Source organism: Heterocephalus glaber, unplaced genomic scaffold, assembly GCF_053883595.1.
Source record: "Heterocephalus glaber isolate CG9 unplaced genomic scaffold, H.glaber_assembly_v1.0 deba00001600, whole genome shotgun sequence".
Classification (NCBI taxonomy): Eukaryota; Metazoa; Chordata; class Mammalia; order Rodentia; family Bathyergidae; genus Heterocephalus; species Heterocephalus glaber.
This window is the reverse complement of record NW_028258372.1, coordinates 23,933,237-23,955,063: the sequence shown is the minus strand read 5'-3', so window position 1 is coordinate 23,955,063 and position 21,827 is coordinate 23,933,237. Positions and strand designations below refer to the sequence as shown.

At 33.8% G+C, this 21,827-nt stretch overlaps 1 protein-coding gene across 1 annotated transcript in view; it reads left to right on the top strand.

Annotated features, from left to right (window-relative positions):
• The first annotated feature begins 1,225 nt into the window (after positions 1-1,225).
• Pdc (phosducin) overlaps positions 1,226-21,827 on the top strand; it is a 36,275-nt gene continuing 15,673 nt past the window's right edge. The window contains exon 1 of the mRNA XM_004862781.4: positions 1,226-1,446. Within this exon, the coding sequence (XP_004862838.2) occupies positions 1,351-1,446 (96 nt within the window). The 5' untranslated portion in view covers positions 1,226-1,350. The remainder of the gene's footprint in view (positions 1,447-21,827) is intronic.

The following is a 21,827-nucleotide window of genomic DNA, read 5'->3' as shown; positions in this document are numbered from 1 at the left end:
AGTGACACATTATTCCCAATAAGATAAGTGCATTAGAAACAAGAGGCAGTGTTCTGAGGGGAACTGACAGTGTATCTTTTACTGTAATATAATCTTTAAGTTTAAACATTCATCATATATTTTGATTGCTTTGTGTATAGCCAGTTTCTTATATTATTCTATAGATTACATCCATTACTGTTATCATTTATTTTGATGCTCAAATAGTCCCAAGTTTGATAAGTAGGTCCATCTGAAGTTGCTTCCTATATCCTCCTGAGTGTCCCCATAATTTTTTGAGGAGGGCTGTATATTCTAGGTTCATTTTATAGTTTCTCTGTCCCCTCTCTGATTTCTTTTTCAAAGAATCTATTTTAGTGAAGATCCTACTTAGAAATCAAGACTTGAGTGCTAAGTTTACTCACTACTATTTTGATGTTGTTGTTTCTAGGCCTTCTCAGTGCATGAACTTAGTATGTACTTATATGTAAGTATGTATGTATGTATGTATTTGTTATGATAGATGATGGGAGAGCGAGAGAGAGATAGAGACAATAACCACAAAAAGCCATGAATTTATACCTCAAATCCCAATCCAACATATATCATGGGGTTTGCTCTAAATTCTCCCAGTCCTTAGCTGTCCTGTAAACAAAAAAGAGGCATCAGACTTCTACTTTCATTTTATGTACTTATTTGCTTAATCTTTAAAAACAAATAAAGTAGTAACAAATTGCTAACCTGCAATGCTAAAAACACCAATCCCACTTACTAGAGTTCACTATTTGTGTATATATTTTTTTGTTTTTATTTTTAGGTTACATTTTCAAAATAGTGTATGAAAAATTACTTTAGTTCATCGTCCCTACCTTCAATGCAATTATATTTGTCATTTGAAATAATTTCACTTGTTTCCATTTATATTCCATATCAGATTCTGTAGGGGTATTGGCTAGAGTTATGCATGAGATGGATATGCAGAAATAAGGGACTTTTAGAGCCACAGGCCCAAAACCTCCCAGAATGCATGGTTAGAGATTAAACAAGCCTACAAGGCCACAAGTCCAAGTAGGATCAAAACACACTGCCCTGAGGAATGAATGCTCTGGCCTTCGACCTCCCCATACTCTGATTTATTACTTAGATTGGCCCTAAGGTCGGTCATGTTACAGCTGATCTGTTTCCCCTAAATGAGTTCCTGCGCTTACATCCTTCCTTTGTCCTTTATCCTTGCTTCCTGGTTCTATCAATAAAAAGCCACAGCTTCAGCTCAGGCAGTCCCTCTGGACCTTCTTGTAGTCTGAATTGAACATTGACTCTGAGCATCTTTTATCCTTTGCATTGTACCACAGTTGTGAACAGTGACAAGAGATGCCCAGTGTGAGGAAAAAGTTGATGAAACTCAACATAGAGGACCGACTTTCCAAAGCCTGGAAAAGGAAGCAGGATGTCCAACTTCGCATCCCGGTAAGGGCACAGAGGCAGCCATGGAATAGCCTGGAATGCCTTAGGCAAAGTCACAGGTTAGGATTATCAGCCCAGAGGTCTTTTAGTTGTTCAATTGCTAAGTGGAAGCAGTTCATTTGTTCTTCTTTTTGCTCTTTTACTTTCTTTCCTATGGTATGGATCAATCTTTATTCAAAGAGAAAAGGCAATTTAAGCAGCATTTACAATGTCTCTTAAGACATCTGGATGTAACGTTTCTGAACCTCAACTAATTAAATTATTGATAGTTATTCAACAACAATGTCCATAGTTTCCTCTGGAGGGCAGCCTGGAGATAGAACACTGGGAACATGTGGGTTGAAAATTGAGACAATCATTAGGTCCTATAAAGTCTGAGTACCTTGTTATCTGGCATCTTTGCAGGGTCACTCTTTGTTCTACTCAAAGGAAGTTCTCCTAAAAGAGCTTTCTCCTCCTCCCTCACCTCCCTCTGAAAGCCCCCTTCTGCCTTCGACCCCATAGGCCATGAGGAGAGGGGTGAGGGCTCTAAAACGATAACATATGCCCATTGGGTTTGTCTGAAAAAAAAAAAAAAAGGAAAAGAAAAAGTAAATAGGAAAAGTAAAAATAATTAAAGGAAAATAAAAAGAAAGCGAAAAGACTAAAGACAGCAAAAGTCAAGCCAGCAAGTTAGGCTAAACTGGGACAGATTTATCAGGAAAAAGGAACCCCCACCAATATTTTTTACAAAAGTTCAAGCACACACTTAGGTGAGCCCAAAGCTATAAAGCTTAAAGGACCTTCTTCAATCTGTGCTATAATTTTCTCTCTCTCTTGGTTGCTCTCTGAAAGTCAAAAAGCAGTCACTGAAGTTTTTTCATTGTTGGTTTTCCAATCATAGCTTTTGTCTTTGGAGGCATGTTTTGCTAAGGACTGGAGATCCACCCTGGGAAAGCTTTTTATCTTGTCTTTCTGCCCTTGAGAAGGTTTGGATTAGGTTCTCATGCTCCAGGGCTTTTCTCTTCCAAATGGCTGCTACATTCCATGACCAGCTTCCTGGGTTGGTGGTTTTCCCCCTCCCTAAAATTCTTCTAGAGTGAAGCTGACCTTCACTTATCTCTAGGCCATATATTTAAAACCTAGTTTGAATTTGACCTTCGTACTCTCAAAGAGCAAATATAAATATTTTAGTCCAAATTTATCAGCCTTTCTATCCTTAGGCAGAACTGGAATTAATTCCTTTCACTTCCCTCTCCCTTCTAAAATGCTGTGCTCCGTAGGGCAAACTTACCGGATTTTATAGTACAAATAGGTTGGTTCATTCATAAAAAAAAAAAAATATTCCCAGGGATCCTTATGAATTTATTAACAATTTTAAACAGAAAGAAATTTTAAACAGTAAGAAACCATCAGCCTAAATCCCTTCTTAATAACAGTCTTCACTTTCACAGATATAAAAGGGTATTTTCCTTCTGACCCTTATTATAAGACATCTCTGCCAATTGATGATCTATAGGAAAAGTTCTGACTAGTCTCCTTATAGCTACAAACCTAAAAACTATAAAAAGATTATTGTAGGAGCCGGGCATAGTGTCACAAACCTGTTATCCCAGCACTTGGGAGGCTGATGCAGGAGGATCACTGCGAGTTCAAGGCCAGCCTGGGCTACACAGTGAGTTCAAGGCTTGCCTGCACTAAAAAGTGAAACCCTGTCTCAAAAAATCAAATAAATAGGGCCAGGATTTAGCTCAGTGGCACCGCTTCTGCCTTGCAAGCACAAAGTCCTGAGTTGGATCCCCTGTACAAAAAAAAAAAAAAATCAAATAAATAAATAAATTTTTTTAAAAAGATTATTGTAGTTCAACTTACCAATATGTCTAAGAGTGCACTCTGGTTTAAATTATTTTGTATGTTTGTATGTTTGTCTGTCCAATGTATGTTAATAACCAATTAAAGCCCCTTCAGCTGCCTTGTTTAAATTTTTTTTGAGCTCAACAATTTCTTTTTACTTTTTTTGTTCTTTTTGAGATTTCCATAGAAAAATCATTTATATAGGTTTTCAGGGTAATCAAACTCATTTACAACATTACCAGATAAAGACTGACCTGACAGGCCTACATAGGAACCAAACCCTTGAAGTTTGATAACATAAAAGTTACATATGATCTAGGTTATGTTTCTGTGTGTTAACTTTCAGGTATATATTATATTATCCTCCAAAAGTTCTACTTAATTTGGCTAATAGATAAACACTCAAGACATTACCTCAAATGGTCACAAGTATACCTATTATTCATAAAGCTTAGCAGTAAGCTAATTTAAATCAGTTGGTGAGAGTAAAAATGTCTTCAAAGTTGGTAACATTTCCATCTGGATTCTTAGGTAACCAAGATAACATCAAAAATCAGTTTTATAAATGTAACATCTATTATTGTCTATATACCATAACTTAAGAGTTTTTCTTGGTCAAAAATTATATATATATAATATACATGTGTGTGTGCATGTGTATCTTTAGATAAGTGTTATTTGTTATGATAGGTAGTCTGAAGTAATTATTTTGGGCCATAATTAAAAGGTTAAATTTTCTACGTCTCAAGCAGTAGGGTTTTCTAAAAATATTGAGATGCTCTTGGTTAAACTTACAAAGCTAAATTTAAAAGCAAAGGTTCTATATTTTACCCAAATAAGTTTCTTGTGCTCTCATTGTTAGGCTTTTGGTTACTAAAAGCAAACTTTAAGAGTTAAAAGGGTATTTGAATGTTAACCTATAAAACATGTTCAATAATCAGTTCGTGATTGGTTAAATGAACAACTATTGTCTTAGTTCATAATATAACATATATGTGGCTATATGTTTGTGTGTATACATGTAAAAAACAAGCAATGCTTTGAATCTAAAATTTATGGAGTTGAGATTATAGAAGTTTAATACATACAAAGTAACTATTAGGTGCTCTCTTATAAAATATATCTTTAGACCTTAAACATATAAAATGATCAAAATTTGACATCTCTTTAAATTTGGTCCTGACATTTAAAGTTGATCTACAGCTATTGGCTTTGATTAAACAAGCATTTTTGTTATTGTATAAGTGAGATACACTTTTATATTGGGTACTAAGTCTATTTGTGGTCATTAACACTGTTTCTAAAACTTATTAGAGCTGTAAAGATTCTTGTCAATACAATTACACCTTATAAAACCTGTTAAAGGAGTCTAAAATTTGTCTTAAGAGTAGAAACTAAATATATGTAAAGATTTCTACATAGGTGTGATGCCAATTATTGCTAACCTCATGGTATATTAAGTTTTATATTTGTGCTTCCCAAGTGCACAGACCTTCAAAGATACAAAACTGAAAAAAAAATCACACTGGTGATTTATGGTGATAAATTTTTTTAGGCTTAATCACATGGCTTTCCCTTACTTGTGTTTCAGCTATTTGTAATGAAATGTACATGTCAATCCAGCATGATATAGCCAGCCAGATGATGTGATTACTTTTTCATGCTTATGTTTATGTGATCATTATGTAATTATAACAGTTAAAGATACCCAGACACTATGCAGTCCAGGCAATCTCACTCTAGAAATTAGAAGATTAAAAACCTATAAAATACATATATACATATATACCTTGAGAAGTATATTCTTCTCAAATGATATTCTATTAAAAGATAACAAATTCAGATAAAAGTTTATTCCATTTAAAGATACCTGACCAAAAAGTTATCCTATTCTAAGATGAATATTTAAATGTTTCAGAGATAATAACAAAACCTAATGGTTCTAATATAATGTAATCATAATTGCTATGATAAAATATTACGCTGCCCTTGATCTCAAATTTTCTCTGTGAAACTTTATAATTGTTATCTGTTAACATTCTGTAGGGATTCAACTTCTAAGGCAACCATGATTGATAAAATCTGCTGCACAGGCAGGTGTCAATCCCTGTGATTTAAAAGCCAATGAAACTTGGCAAGTGGACGTGACTCACTCTGAATCTTTTGACAAACCTAAATATATTCATTTCTCTGTTGATACCTACTATGCAGGACTTGGCAGCTGTAGAGCCCCTCCCCCACAAAGCAGATTCCCTTTAACCTGCGTCAGCCCAGAGGGTCAAAGAACCACCAATACAGTCCTTTGTTCTTCGTCTACCAGTCGTCCTCTATGGCAAAGATTTACCAGTTAAAACTCAATTATTAAAACAAAAGGGGGGATATGATAAGAGAGACTTTACCCACAGGAACAATTATATAAAGCACTCTTTTCTTTAAATCTTTAAATTTGTGACTCAGACAGCTTCCCAGCAATAGAAAACATTTTATTCCCACAAAAGATAGATGTGATCTGGCCCACTGGGCTGGGCACTATAGAATTGCTCACTTTCTTGTCTCAACTTTTGTATTTAGATTCCTATAGCTGTTAAAATAATCTTGCTTTTTCTTGCAGTTCTAAGAGCCCTCGGTATATTATTTCAGGGGACATTGAATGCTAAAGCCATGATGACCTTTCTCCACCAATCCCAATATCCCTCCTGCCTTCACCCTGTCCCTCTTTCCCAAACACATGTATAAAACAAGAAAAGGGGATATATGGAGGCAGTAGCCAGAGGTATCATGAGATGGATATGCTTAGGCCCACAGGCCACGGGCCCCAATGTTCCCAGAATGCATGGTTAGAGATTAAAAGAGCCTACAGGGCCACCAGTCCAAGTAGGATCAAAACACTGCCCTGAGGAATGAATGCTCTGACCTTCTTCTTCTCCATACTCCAATTTATCACCTAGATTGGCCCTAAGGTCAGTCATGTAACAGACCACACTGACCATCTCCTGTCATTTCCCTTTCCCTACATGAATTCCTGCAATTACGTCCTTCCTTTGTCCTTTATCCTTGCTTCCTGGTTCTTTCAATAAAAAGCCACAGAAGCTTCAGTTCGAGGTGGTCTTTGTGGGATTCTTTCACACTGAGGAGTCTCAATTAAAAGCAGTCCTTCTGGGCCTTCTTGGAGTTTCAATTGGATATTGACTTAGAGTAATCTTTCATCCTTTCTGCCATGCCAAGGTTGTGAACTGTGACAAGATTGCCCAGATTCTTATATGTTTTCCTCGATTTTTGTGGATAAGTTTGAGTATTAGCATGATATATTAGTATGACCATAAAAGTTAAAACTGTATGCAAAATTATATGTAGAGAAGATTTTCTCATTTATTCTCAACTCTTCACTCTTATCCCCATTAGGTAATCAATCTGATTGATTTTTAGAGTTTTCATTCTTGTGTTTCTGTTTACAAAACTAAACATATAAATGTATAGTTTCTTGTATCTACTTCTATCTTCCATAAAACTTAACAAGCTATATGCTCAATATAATTTTAACTTTGTTTTTTTTTTGACATAGCAATATATCCTACAAATCAGTCAATATCAGTATTAGAAAAGGTTTTTGTAATTCATTGCATGTACCATAACTTATTTAACTATTCTATGGATAGAGACTTATTTTTTTATAATATTGGGCAATTATCAGCAATGATGCAATGAATAAATGTATGCAAATGAATTTTCAGATAGTTGGAGATATATTTGGAGGCTAAATGTCCAGAAGTGGAATTTCTCAGTCAAAAAACAAAACCATATTTAGTTTTGCTAAATAAATGGTAATTTTTCCTCTACAATGTGCCAATTTGCATTCTTACCAATAATGTATAAAAGTACTGTAATTGCTTATTTTACCACCCAAATATGTTGCTAAATTTTTTAATGTTTACTTATCTGATAAGAAATAAATATCTTAGTATAATTTTAAATTCTCATATTCCCATTTCTGATGAGTAAAGTTGAACATATTCTTACATTTCTCACATTTTCTTACATACATTTATGTATGTGTACATTTTCTATTTAAGTATGAAACAATTGTTATTCTTAGAGAAAGGCAAGTGATGATTGGTAGCAAAATGTGAAAATTAACTGAGTTTACAATGAGTACAATTTTGAATATATTTCAGTAAGAATTTTTAAATAATGAATTTCTGATGTGTATCTTCCAAATTAAGAGAAGGAATCAAAAGGGATTAAGAAATATAATCAACCCAAAGGAAGTTTTTAAATGGAGGAGAAAGGCAAAAGTACAATAATAAAAATGTCATTCAAAAAAGAGAACAAATAGAAAGTATGAAATAAGGTAAGTGTTGAGCATAGCCATCAAAATAGATGTAAATATACTAAATACATATATACTTACGTGAACTTTATAAGAAACATTTATAAAAGAAGATTATTAAAATAAAAATATAAGATAATATATCTCAGGCAGAAATTATCCATAGCCATTAAGAGAGAAAATAATTTTATTTATAAAGATGGATTTTATATCTTGCTAAAATGACAATCAGAAAGATTTAAAATTCTAAATTTGTGTACATCTCAAAGAACATAAAGATGGACAAAATCAGATGCTAAATTCACAGCCATAGTCATGACAAGTAACCAAACTGATAAAAAGTAGTAAAAATAAAGAAAATATGAACAGTAATAAGCAAACGTAATCTTATGCTCATATAGTAGCCTTCAATAATGGAAAATTCAGGGTTTTTTCAAGCATTCACAAACATTTACTGTACTAGGTTATAAACCAAGTCCCAACATATTTGAAATTGTACCATGCAGACCACATCCTCTGATCCAAAGCAACACAGAGATAACTTTTTAAAAATCCCCTACATTTTAAGTTGAGAAGAGTTGATTTATGAATATCATAAAGCCACAGTCTTCTCTGTACAAACTGATACAGGGCTCAGAGGTTAAACAGAAGGCACTAGTGGGAGAACTGAAAGGCAGATTTAGATGATCAGATTGCAAGTGTTATCTTCTTATAAACTCATTAAAATAAAAATATTAGGGGCCGGGGATGTAGTTCAGTGGCATAGAACCTGCTTGGCAAGTGAAAGGCCCTGAGTTCAATTCCCAGTACCAAAAAAATAAATAATTTTTTTATTAAATAACTTTATTATCAAACATACACACATACAAAAAATTAAAACCACTCAAAGAAGAACAATGCAAGGGGGGAAAAAACTACAATAATATTAAAATACAGTAGAACTCAACCAAAATAGAACTGAAAAGCACTTAAACATTTTTCCATATAATTTAAAAAGCATCTCAAGCACCAACAAGACACCAGAGGATGTGATTTGTTTCAGAAAGGTCCCCAAAACCAACACTGAACAATAAATGATCTGGAAAAAAAAAACTCCAGTTAGTTAACAGACTCCACATAAGCAAAGCTTCTCCCTAATTTAAATTTTGATACAGTCATGTGACACGCGATGGAAACACAATCCAAGAAATATGCTATTAGGTTATTTCATCCGTGTGTATCCTTCATTACACTTTCAGGTTCTTGCACTAGAGAAACTATTCAGTATTTACACACATGTCCTATTTATTTCCCTTAAAAGGATGGCCTCAATATGCATCCATTTAGCTATAAATGACTCTAGTTTCTCGTTCTTTATGGCTGAATAGTACTCCATTTTATTAAAAAACCACATCTTCTTTATCCATTTCCCAGTTGATGGGCACTTGGGCTGTTTCCAAGCTTTAGCTATTACAAACTGTACTGCTATAAACATGGGTGCACATATATCGCTGTGGTAAGATTCTTTTAATTCTTTGGGGAAGATACCCAGCAGGGGGATAGCTGGGTTGAATGGGACCTCTAAGCCTAATTCTTTGAGGTATCTCCACACTGATTTCCACAGTGGTTGCACCAGTCTGCACTCACACCAACAATGGAGAAGGGTTCCTTTCTCCCCACACCCCCATCAGCATTTGTCATTAGATGATTTCTTAATAGCAGCCATTCTTTCTGGGATGAGGTGGAATCTCACTGTTTTTATCTGCATCTCTCGAATGACCAGTGATGTTGAACATTTTTTTCGTATATTTATTTTCTGCTTTTACTTCTTTGTCTGAGAAACATCTATTCATTTCGGATGCCCATTTTTGAATTGGGTCTTTGATTTTGGGGGGGTCTGATTTTTTTCAGTTCTTTATATAGTCTAGATAGTAGTCCTTTGTCTAATGTACAGCTGCTAAAAATTCCTTCCCATATTGTAGGTTGTCTCTTAGCTCTGTTGGTGGTTTCTCTTGCAATGCAGAAGCTTTTAAATAAGATAAGATCCCAGTTGTTGATTCTTTGTGCAAGTTCCCATGCCACTAAGGTTTTATTCATAAAATCTTTACCTATACCAATATCTTCAAGAGTTCTACCTAACTTATCTTCCAGCAAATTTAAATCTTTAATCCTAATATTTAAATCTTTAACCTACTTTCATCTTAATTTAGTGAATGGTGACAGGCATGGGTCAAGTTTTATATTTGGTAGATTGAAATCCAGTTTTTCCAACACCATTTATTAAATAGGCTATCTTTCCTCCAGTGAGGATGGTTAGCTCCTTTGTCAAAGATGAGGTGGCTGAGCATATCTGGAGTTGTTTCTGCATCTTCTAATCTATTCCACTGATCCTCAGGTCTGTTTCTTTGCCAATACCATGCTGTTTTTATCACAGTAGCTTTGTAGTATAGTTTCAAGTTGGGGATTGTAATACCCCCAGCCATATATCTGTTGCCTAAAATTTCTTTTGCTATTCTAGGTCTCTTCTGGTTCCAAATGAATTTTTGGATCATTTTCTCTAGTTTTGTGAAGTATATTGTTGGAATTTCAATCGGGATTGCATTAAACTTATATAATAGTTTTGGAAGCATGGCCATTTTCACTATATTGGTTCTTCCTGTCCAGGAACAAGGGGTGTCTTTCCATTTTCTTATGTCCTGCTCAATCTCCTTTTTCAAAGTGCTATAGTTTTCAGTGTAGAGGTCTTTTGCTTCCTTTGTTAGATTGACTTCTAGATATTTTATTTTTTGTATGCTATTTAAAAGGAATTGTTTCCCTAATTTCTCTCTCAGTGAATCTATTATTTGAATATAAAAAAGGCTGTTGTTTTTTGAGTGCTGACCTTATATCCAGCTACTCTACTGAATCTGTCAATTAAGTCTAGAAGTCTTTTGGCAGAGTATTTACATCTTCAATGTAAAGTATCATATCATCAGCAAATAATGACAGTTTAACTTCTTCCTTTCCTATTTTTATTCCTTTTATTTCTTTCTCTTTTCTAATTGCTGTGGCTAATGTTTCAAGAACAATATTAAACAGGAGTGGTGATAGTGGGTATCCTTGTCTTGTTCCTGATTTTAGCATGAGAGTTTTCAGTTTTTGACCATTTAGTATGATGTTGGCTGTTGTTAGCCATTATAAAAAAAAACCTATGCCTAGGCACATAATAATTAAGATACCAGAAATCCAACAGAAGAACAAAATCCTACAGGCATTTAGAGAAAAGAAACAAATCATCTATAAAGGAAAGCCTATCAGAATCATGGCAGATTTTTCAATCCTCAAGTCAAGGAGAGCCTGGAGTCGAGTATTTCAAGCCCTAAAAGAAAATAACTTCCAACCTAGACTGTTGTATCCTGCAAAATTACCTTTCAAAATTGATGGGGAAATTAGATACTTCCACAACAAAGAACACCTGAGAAATTTCATGAATACCAAACCAGCACTCCAAACAATCCTAAGCAATATCCTTGAAAAATGCAATGAAGAGCCCAACTCCATGAGGCCCAAAGGAGGGAAGCCACTAGGCAAGGTAAGAAACTAAAGCAAAAGGAAAAAACAAACAAACAAACAGAAAACAAGAAATAAAAGAATCGCCAATAGTAAAACATCATGACAAGGATGAGTCAATATCTATCAATTATAGCTATCAATGTTAATGGCTTCAATCCACCAATCAAAAAATAGACTGACAGAATGGATTAAGAAGCAAAATCCAGCAATATGCTGTATACAAGAAACACACCTAACTCAAAAAGAAATTCATAGACTGAAAGTAAAAGGATGGAAAACAGTTCTCCACGCCACAGGAACTAAAAAAAAAGCAGGGACAGCAATTCTATTTGCTAACAAACTAGATTTCAAACTAAAATTAATTAAGAGAGACAAAGATGGTCATTACATCCTTGTGAAGGGAACAGTCCAAGAGGAAGAGATGACGATCATAAATATATATGCACTAAATATGAATGCCCCCAACTATAAAAAACAAATATTAATGGACATGAAAAACCAAATAAGCTCTAATACAATTGTAGTGGGGGATCTTAATACCCCTTTATCATAATTAGACAGATCATCTAGACAAAAAATTAACAATAAAATTCTAGAATTGAACCAAGCTATTGAACAAATGGACTTAATAGATGTTTACAGAGTGTTCCACCCCACAAAATCAGAATACACATTCTTTTCGGTTGCACACGGGTCATTCTCTAAAATAGGCCACATGCTAGCTGATAGGACATGCCTAAGTAAATGTAAAAGAATTGAAGTTACCCCCTGTATATTTTCAGACCATAGTGCAATAAAATTGGAGATCAATGACACCAGAAACTGCAAAACTCCCTCAAATACATGGAAATTAAATAACACCCTCTTGAACAACCAATGGGTCACAGAGGAAATTGAAGAAGAAATTAGACAGTTTCTACAAGTACATGATAATACCAGTACAACATACAGGAATCTGTGGGACACAATGAAAGCAGTTCTACGTGGGAAATTCATAGCAGTGAATGCCCATATTAGGACAACAGAGAGAACTCAGTTAAATAACCTAATCCAGAACCTCAAGCTCCTAGAAAAAGAAGAGCAAAACAAACCCAAAGTTCATACAAGAGAGGAAATTGTAAGGATCAAAGCAGAAATCAATGCAATGGAGACTAAGAGAGCAATACAAAAAATTAATGAATCAGAGTTGGTTTTTTGAAAGAATAAATAAAATAGATAAAACCTTAGACAACCTTATCAAAAAAAGGAAAGAAAAGGCTCAAATCCATGCAGTCAAGAATGCAAAAGGTGAAGTCACAACAGATCCAGGAGAAATCCAAAGCATCATCAATTCTTACTTCAAGAACCTGTACTCTAATAAAATGGAAAACAGAAGAAATGGGCAGATTCCTAGATTCATATGAATTATCAAAGTTAAATGAAGAAGATATAGAAATTCTAAACACTCCAATTACAATGAGTGAAATTGAAAATATAATAAAAAATTTACCAACAAAGAAAAGCCCAGGTCCTGATGGCTTCACTGCAGAATTCTACAAGACATTTAAAGAACTATCGCCATTACTCTTTAAACTTATCAAGGAAATTGGAAGAGAAGCAAAGCTTCCAAATTCATTCCTAGAAGCAATTATTACTTTGATTCCAAAACCAGGGAAAGTCACAACTCAAAAAGAAAACTACAGGCCAATCTCCCTAATGAATATTGATGCAAAAATTCTCAACAAGATCCTGGCAAACAGAATACAAAGGGTTATCAAGAAAATCATACACCCTGACCAAGTCGGATTTATCCCAGGGACGCAAGGATGGTTCAACATTTGTAAATCAATAAAAGTAATACACTATATTAACAGACTCAAGGACAAAAACCACATGATTATCTCAATAGATGCAAAAAAGGCATTCGACAAAATCCAACACCTATTTATGATAAAAACCCTACAGAAAATTGGAATAGAAGGTCTTTATCTCAAATTGATTAAGGCTATCTATGAAAAATAAATAATTTTTTAAAAATTAAATATATATCAGAACTTATTTAGCAAGAGCTTTTTCTTCTTGAAATCAATGAGTTTGAATATATTTAGCTAAAGTAATACAAAAAATATATACCTATATAGTCTGGAATGGAACAAGGCAAAGGATTGTCATTTACTTTCTGTTTTACAACTGTTGCCCAGTTCAATGGACTATCCTACTAATGCTTGGAATGAAGGGATACACAAATAACTTCAGTTGAATAGCCTGAGTATTGCTCTTTTTACTCAGGATTGCTTTGGCTATTCACCATCTTCCAGGCTTTCCTATGAGTTTTGTGATTATTGTTTCTAGTTTTATGAAGAATATCATTGGCATTCTGATGAACATTCCTTTAAATCCGTAGATCACTTTTGGTAATATGGCCACTTTAACAATATTAAATCTGTCGAACCATGAACACAGGAGGTCTTTCTATATTCTAGTGTCTTCAATTTCTTTCTTCAGTGTTTTATAACTTTCCTTGTAGAAAGGAAAGTTTTGGTTGCCTGTGTTATAAGTAACATATCCAAGAAATCATTTCCAAAACCATGCTATAAAACTTTTTCCCTATGTTTTCTTCTAGGAGTTTTATTATAGTTAGAATTTTTACATTTTTCTGTTACATTAATTGATCTGTGTATGTTAAAATATTCTTGCAAATAAAATATTCTTATAATCCAGGGATTAATCACAATTGATCATGATATACAATCCTTTTAATATGTTGCTGAACTCACTTTGGTAATATTTTCTTGAGAATTTTTGTATATATCTTCATCAAGATTATTGAACTACATTTAGGGATAAAGGGGAAGGGGAAGTAGGAGGGGTAGAGATAAAGAAAGAAGGGAATGGAATTAATATGAGAAAATGAAAACAAAGTCTTTGTAAATAGGGAGGGATGGGGGCATTGAAGGGAGGGCAGGGGAATGGGGAAAAAATAAAAACCAAGAGATTATGTAAAGGTGCAAATTTCCAATGATGAATGTCATTATATTATATACCTAAAATGTACCAATAACATAAAATTTAAAAAGAAAAGAAAAGAAAAGGAAAACAAAGTAATGATCTCATAAAATGAGCTGGGACATGTTCCCTGAGAAGGATTTGTGTTAATTCTTTAAATGCTTGTTAGAATTCACTCAGAAACTCATCTGATCCTCAGCTTTTTCTTTGTTGGGAGACTTTTGATTATTGAGTCAATCTCTACTATTTATAAGTCTATTCAGATTTTATATTTCTTCATGATGAAGACATGGTAGATTATATGTTTCTAGAGATTTATTCATTTCTTCTAGGTTAATAAATTTATTGATGTATAATTATTCATGGATGTCTCTTAAGATCAATTTTATCTCAGTGGCATTAGTTGTAATGTCTCCTCTTTTATTTCTAAATCTTTTTTCTTAATTAGCTTACCTAAGTGTTTTTTGTTTTTTGTATACTCTTTTAAAAACCAACTCTTAGTTTCATTGATTGCTAAATTGCTTTTCTATTCTCTATATCATTATTTCTGCTCTAATATTTTTGTTTGCTTTTTTGTGTGTGTGGCACTGAAGATCATACCCAAGGTCTTGCACATATTAGGCAAGCATTATACCACTAAACCACATCCCCAGGCCTCCTAATCTTTTTTTATTTCCTACTTCCTGCTAATTTGGGGCTTAGTTTGATCTTTCTCTAGTTCTTTGAGATATAAAGTTAGGTCATTTAGTTGATATCTTCTTTCTTTTTTTACTGTAGATATTTCCTGATATAAACTTCCCCTCTGTTGTATCACATGAAGTTTTGGTATGTTGTATTTTCATTTTTGTTGCCCTGAAACAAATAAAATGGGTTTTGTTTGTCCCATTTTTGTTTTATGTTTTCTCATTTCCTTTTTTATTTCTTCTTTGACCCAATAGTTGTTTAAAAGTATGTTGTTTAATTTCCAAGTATTGTGAATTTTCCTATTACTTTATATTATTGATTCCCAGTTTCACTCCATAGTGATTCCAAAATATATTTGAATGATCTCAATCGCAAATTCATTAATATTTATTTTGTGGCATAGCACGCGATCTATCCTGAAAACAGTTCTATGTGCACTTGAGAAGAATCACTATTCTACTGCTGTTAAGTGAAACGTTCTGCATATGTCTGTTAGGTCCATTTGGTCTATACTGTTGTTCAGTTCTACTGTTTCTTTATTGATTTTTCTATCTCAGTGTTTTATTCTTAATTGCAAATGGGATATTAAACTCTCATATTATTATTGTATTGCTATTTCTCCCTTCATTTCTGTGCATTTTTGCTTTATATATTTACGTATCTGATGGTGAGTGTGTACATATTTATAACTATGACCTCTCCCTAGTGAACTGACTCTTTTATTGTTATATAAAATCCCATTTTGTCTTATATGACAGTTTTTAATTTAAAATTTAATTTGTCTAAAAGTATATTCACTTCTCTTCTCTTTTAGCTTCTATTTGTATAAAGTATCTTTTCTCATTCCTTCAGTTTCAGCCAGGCTGTATTTTTATAGCCAGAGAGACTCTTGTAGACAGCATAATATTGAATCTTTTTTTGTTTTGTTTTGTTTTTCCCCTGTCTTCAGAAACTTTATGACTTTTGATTGGATAATTTAATCCATTTACATTTAAAGTAATTATTGAAACTACTTATTATTGCCATTTATTGCTTTTGTGTCAGTCTTGTAGTTCTTTTGTGTCTCTTTCTCTCTTAAGTTTCCTTTATGTTTCATTGATCTTTTTCATGTTGACATTTTAAAATTTATTTTCTTGTGTATATTTTCTATATGTATTTTCTATGTGGTTACCATGAGGCTTATATCAAAAAACTCATAATATTCTATTTTAAGCTAATAACAATTTAACTCTAATTCAGCAAAAAAAAACCCCTATGCTTTTACTTATTCCTCCCACACGTATTTTATGTATTTATGTCGTAATTTAAATTACTTTTTATATTGTGCATACATTATTATATTTTGAAAGTTAGAATTATTTTAATGCTGTTGTCTGTAGTTTTATACTAAAATTAAGAGTTTTATCTACCACCATTACAGTATAGCAGTACTCTTTATTTGCCAACATATTTATGTTTACCATTGAGTTTTGTCCATTAAAGCACACAAGGTATCTGCTTTTGTATTGCTGTTAGCATTTATTTGCTAGAACTAGAAAATTTCTTTAGCAGTTAGATCCAATGGTTATGAACTCTCTCTCCTTTTGTTTATCTGGAAAAATCTTTATATTGTCCTCATTTTTTAAGGAATTTACTCAGATACAGTATTCTTGCTTGACAGGGGTTTCTTTTTGTTGTTGTTGAGTTTTCCTTCTTTTAGCACTTAGAAAATATCATCTCATTCCCTCTGGCCTACAATACTTCTGCTGAGAAATTCTCTAGTAGCCTTATATGGATTCATTATTATGCAATGTGGTTTCACTTTTACTGCTTTTAAAAGTTTCTTTGTCATTGGCTATTGACAATTTTGATTATGATATTTTTTGATGTGAATATGTATTTATTCATCTTATTTTGGATAAGTTGGCTTTCTGTATCTAAACATCTACTTCCTTCCCCAGTTCTTTATGAAGTTTTCAGCCATTATTTCTTTGAATACACTTTCTGCTCTTTTCCTTTCTCCATCTGGGATGCCAGTGATGTGCATAATGATGCACTTGATGGAATCCCATAAATCCCTTAAGCTTTCTTTCTTTCTTTCTTTCTTTTTTTTTTTTTTGCTTCTTTGGATAATTTCCAATAGTCAGTCTTTGGGCTCACTGTTCTTTCCTTTCTCTTGATTTCTTCAGATCAGTAATTAAGTTCTTCTGGTGAATAAATACCTTCTATCTCTTTGTTGAAATTCTCACTTTGTCCATACATTAGTCTCCTGGTCTGACTAAAAATATTTATGGTGGTTATTTGGAATTCTCTGTCAGGTAAATCATCTATCAACATTTCATTATTGTGAGTCTCTAGAAATTTACATTTTAACTCCTGGGAGGAATACTGTAATCACTATTTATTCATTTTTCCTAAACCCTTTTTTTGCATCTGTGCATTAAACAAAACAGCTATCTTTCCCAGTCTTTACAAGCTAGCTTTTTGGTTTTTTGTTTGTTTGTTTTTGGTACCAGGGATCGAACTTTGGTCCTTGAGCTTGCGCAGCAGGCAGCGAAACCACTGAGCTAAATCCCCGACTCTACAAGCTAGCTTTGTATAGAAGATTCTCATAAATCAGCCCAGAAAGATTCTGAGGGCCTTTTAACTTCTATTAGCCCCCAAAAAAACATTTTTCTCAGCTGCTCCAAGTAGCTAGAATATGCTTTCATGCCCCAAAGGAGGAGGGACAGAAGCCAGTACTTTGGGTCGGCCCCTGGAAGAGTTGGAACATTGACCACATGACCCGACTCTTTTTCTTATCAGAGATAAGCTAGAATCTATTGCCTAAGACAATAAAATTTGAGCCTTTCACCAACTGATATTAATAATATTAATATTATAAATAATATAACATAGTTCCCCCAAAACATTAATATTATTATATTATCAGAGGAAATCCAATGTAACCCATCTATCTACTACCTATACTACCAAGAACATTAAAAATACCATTTTCCATAATCTCAGTATTGAGAGATTCTAAAGTGTTAAAAAAATAAACAAGTAAATCCTGATAGTCTCAGGACATTTCATGCTTTCAAGGAAAAAAATTAGACACTGAGAAAATTTAGAAATTCTTTCAGCCAGAATTCTTTTGTTTACATCCAAATGAGATGCACTAAACAACTTCATTTCTAGTTCTACAGAAGTCTGACAAAATTCATATTTTAGGTAAATCACAATTGTTTTCCATTTGTAAAAGTGTTGAAATTGGGAGAAATACATATTTCAGAAAAATACACATGCCTAAATTTTTAATGCTCCCTTGCAGATATAAGTTACTATTTAATAGGACTGCAGAAATTTGAGTCCTCCAGGCCAATGAAGAAAAACTACATATTATCTCTAGAGGACTACAATTAACACTGAAACCTAAGACTAAAAGTAACTTGGTTGATTAAAGGTTTGCTGAGGATATACTCCCAAGGCAGCTCAAGTAGTTAACATTTTCTAGCCCAAATGTATAAAAATGAGGTAAATACAGAAAGCTGATAACTATTTGGACTTGTTAAATCCATTTTACTGTTTTCAACATAGAATTTCAAGGCACTAATTTATTGACTAGGACATAAATCTCAAAAATAGTTTTCGGACTCTGAAAAATACCTGACTCTAAAAGAGTAGATTGTTCACCAGGAGAACAACAATAACAACATATTCAATTTTGACATATATAAAACAATGACTGCCTGCCCTCCAACTTTGGTGGTCTTTATATAAATGAGCAGTGGCCAGAGCTGGGTCTTGGAGATGAGAGCTGGGTGGAGGCATGAAAGATCAGGAACAAACACAATAAGCTTTAGCCAAATGGTTCAACATTGTCCCACTACATCCCACAGCTTCCCACACAGAGAGAGACTAAATTTATAAATGACCCAAGGAGAGAAGTACAGTTGACACTATTGAATTTGGAATAGTACAGAACAGAAACATAGATGAGCTCAAAACAGTCAGGGAATCTAATCAACTGTTGCCTACAGACTTCAGTGCCCAGGTTGATTAGCACTACAGTGGTATTTTGGTGTATCAAGCACTTATGAACCATAATTTGTAGTCATGTACTGATTATGATGTTTCAGTCAGTGACAGACTACGCATGTGATCGTGACCTCATGACATTATGACAGAGCTAAAAGTCCATTCACCTAGAATTTTACTAGACTTTGTATATGTTTACATATGTTTACATACACAAATACCACTGTGTTACAATGGCCTACAGTATTCAGAAGAGTAATATCTTGTATACAATTTTAGCCTAGGAGAAATAGACTATATGCTTCTGTACTATACATAATAAGCTAAACCTTCTAGGTCTGGGAGAGTATATATTATGTTGTTTACAATGATGAAATCACCTAACAACGCATATCTCAGAATGTATACATACCATTAAGCAACACATGTCTGCATTCAAAACTATGAATAAATAAGCACCAGAGGCTGGTATTTCCATGAGGTTTGGACAAGAGGGTAAAATATTTTCCTATTATAATAAAGCATAAGTCATTGTGGCATCAAGATTTTTACATTTTACCTCCTCCATAGTAAAATTAATTTGTCCAAACTTGGTGAAAAGACCTTCCATCAACTACCAAAGAAAACATTTTTTTTCCCCATGACAAATACCTAACCTTCTAATGAAGGAGAAAACTACAAGTTTCCCATCAATCAATCAGTCATTTATTTGAATAAAAGAAACTAACAAATTTATCAGAATGTGTTATTTTTAAATTAAGTCCTATATAATTGAATTCATCAACAGCTTTGTTAAGGTAGATTTGACTATTGGCAGACAATCATTAAGAAATTTTTCTCCTAGATTTATAAAATGAAAGAAATATGAAAGTCAGTAGAGTGAAGTCAGTAATATGGTGAAGTGAGAGGTTCATAATAGTGCTCCATATCCCACTGTGATGGTTAAACTTGACTGCTAACTTGATTGGCTTGAGAGATTGGTAAGGCACCATTCTGGGTATATCTGAGTGGGTTGCAGGAGCATGACCTTGGGGACAAATCTTGTCCCTAGCCCCTTTCTCTCTGTCATTTTTCCCCTACACTCTGCTTCCCTGCCACCCAGAAGTGAGAAGCTTTATTTCACCTTGCCATTCCACCATGATGTCTCTATCTTGGAGACAACCACAAATTGAAAACTCTAAAAGTTTGAGCAAAAATAAACCTCTCCTTTTAAAACATGCAGGTGCCAAGTATTTTGTCCCAGTAAAGGGAGATCTGATCAATATAACCACAGAATTTCAAATAGCAAACACATACAGAGAAGAACAATACCTATGAACTCACCAGAACTCAGAGGAGTAGCAAAAATTTCCAAGCCCATATAACTGAGAAAGCCACCATTAACTGGTAAGAAGAACAGTCCTCTTAGACTATGTCTCCCCATCCCCAAATTGACATAATTATACTTTCTCAGATTCCCCCTGGACCCAGTTTTTGAGAGGAGGGAAGGAATCAGAAGTGGGTCAATTGATCTCCTGACTGGTCTAGGAATCTCCACACGAAGCCCACTGCAGTCTCATTCCTCAGGCAGGGCCGGGAATGTCAGTTGGGTTGGAACTCTGTGGTCAATCAGAGGTAACATGTGGAGGCATGCATTACAATGACAAGCATGAAGAGCTTGGTGGGTGCTCTTCGTATCAGCCAGTGGGGTCATCATACTGAGGTGACTGGATAGTGAAATCTTGCACAGTAGCATGACCCATAGGTCCTATAGGTCCAATCCCTACCGCACTCTCCCACATGGTTCAAGTGCTTTTGTGGAGTCTTCATCTGTCCCAAAAGCATCTAAAGATTAGTAATCAAATCTATTAAGTCTTCTATGACCAGAAAATAATAGCAGGTGAACAAATTAGTTTCAAGACAGCATGTAAGTTCCAATGCTTACATTAAGTCTTCCCCAGACCCATAAATGGATTACAGGTCAGCATTTAAGTTCCAGTGTTCACCAAAAACCTTCCTCACAATGGAAAGCTGCTGAAGACAAGCAATTATGTTCCAATATTAAAGATTAAAGGTAATATTAAAAATCAACCACAAAATCCGGAATAGATGGCTATCTCTTCTAATTCCAGACATTAGTGTAAAGAGACAAAAGGAAGGGGCTTTTTATAACTCTCATGTCCCTCCCTTTTTCCTCCCTCCTTCTCCCAGTACCCTTCTCATCAGATGTAATGTTTTACTAGTTAGCTGGGTATCCCTTACCCAGTCAAATTGACACTTAAGATTAACCATCATAGACACTAAAGTGATGTGTTATAATAATAAAACATTTTGGAAAACATTTTCACTAGTACTTCTTTTATTTTGGATTGACACATAATTGTGTGTGTTTATGGGATACAGTGTGATGTTTTGATACATGTACATATTGAGCTATGATCAAATTAGTGTAATTAACATATTATAACCTAAAACATTTATTTCTTTGCAATAACATTTAAAATACTGCAATCTACCTTGAAATATGCACTATTGTTAACTATAGTCCTTCTTCTACACAAAAGAACACTGGATTTTATTACTCTTATCTAACTGTAGCTTTGTACTGTTTTCTGACTGCTCTTCATTCTTTCCTCTCTGCCTCTCTTCAGTTTCTGATAAAAAATTTTTAGATTCTACAAGTGAATTAGATGATGTGGTATTTATCTTTCTGGCTTATTTCACTTAACATTAAATTTCTCCAGATTCATTCCATATTGCTGAAAATGACAAGACTTTGTTCTTTTCATTGGTGAACAGTATTCCAATTAGCATGTATAACACATTTTCTTTATCCATTCAACTTCTGATAGACACTTAAATTAATTTCATATCTTGGCTATTGTGACTAATACTGCAATATACATAAGAATGTTTTCATTTCTGAGGTACTGATTGGCTTTGTCTATATAATGCAGTAGAGAGTATGCTGTGAAAATTCTATTTTAAATTTTTTGAGGAACCACCATAGAGTTTTCCATAATGGCCATACTAATTCAAATTTCCA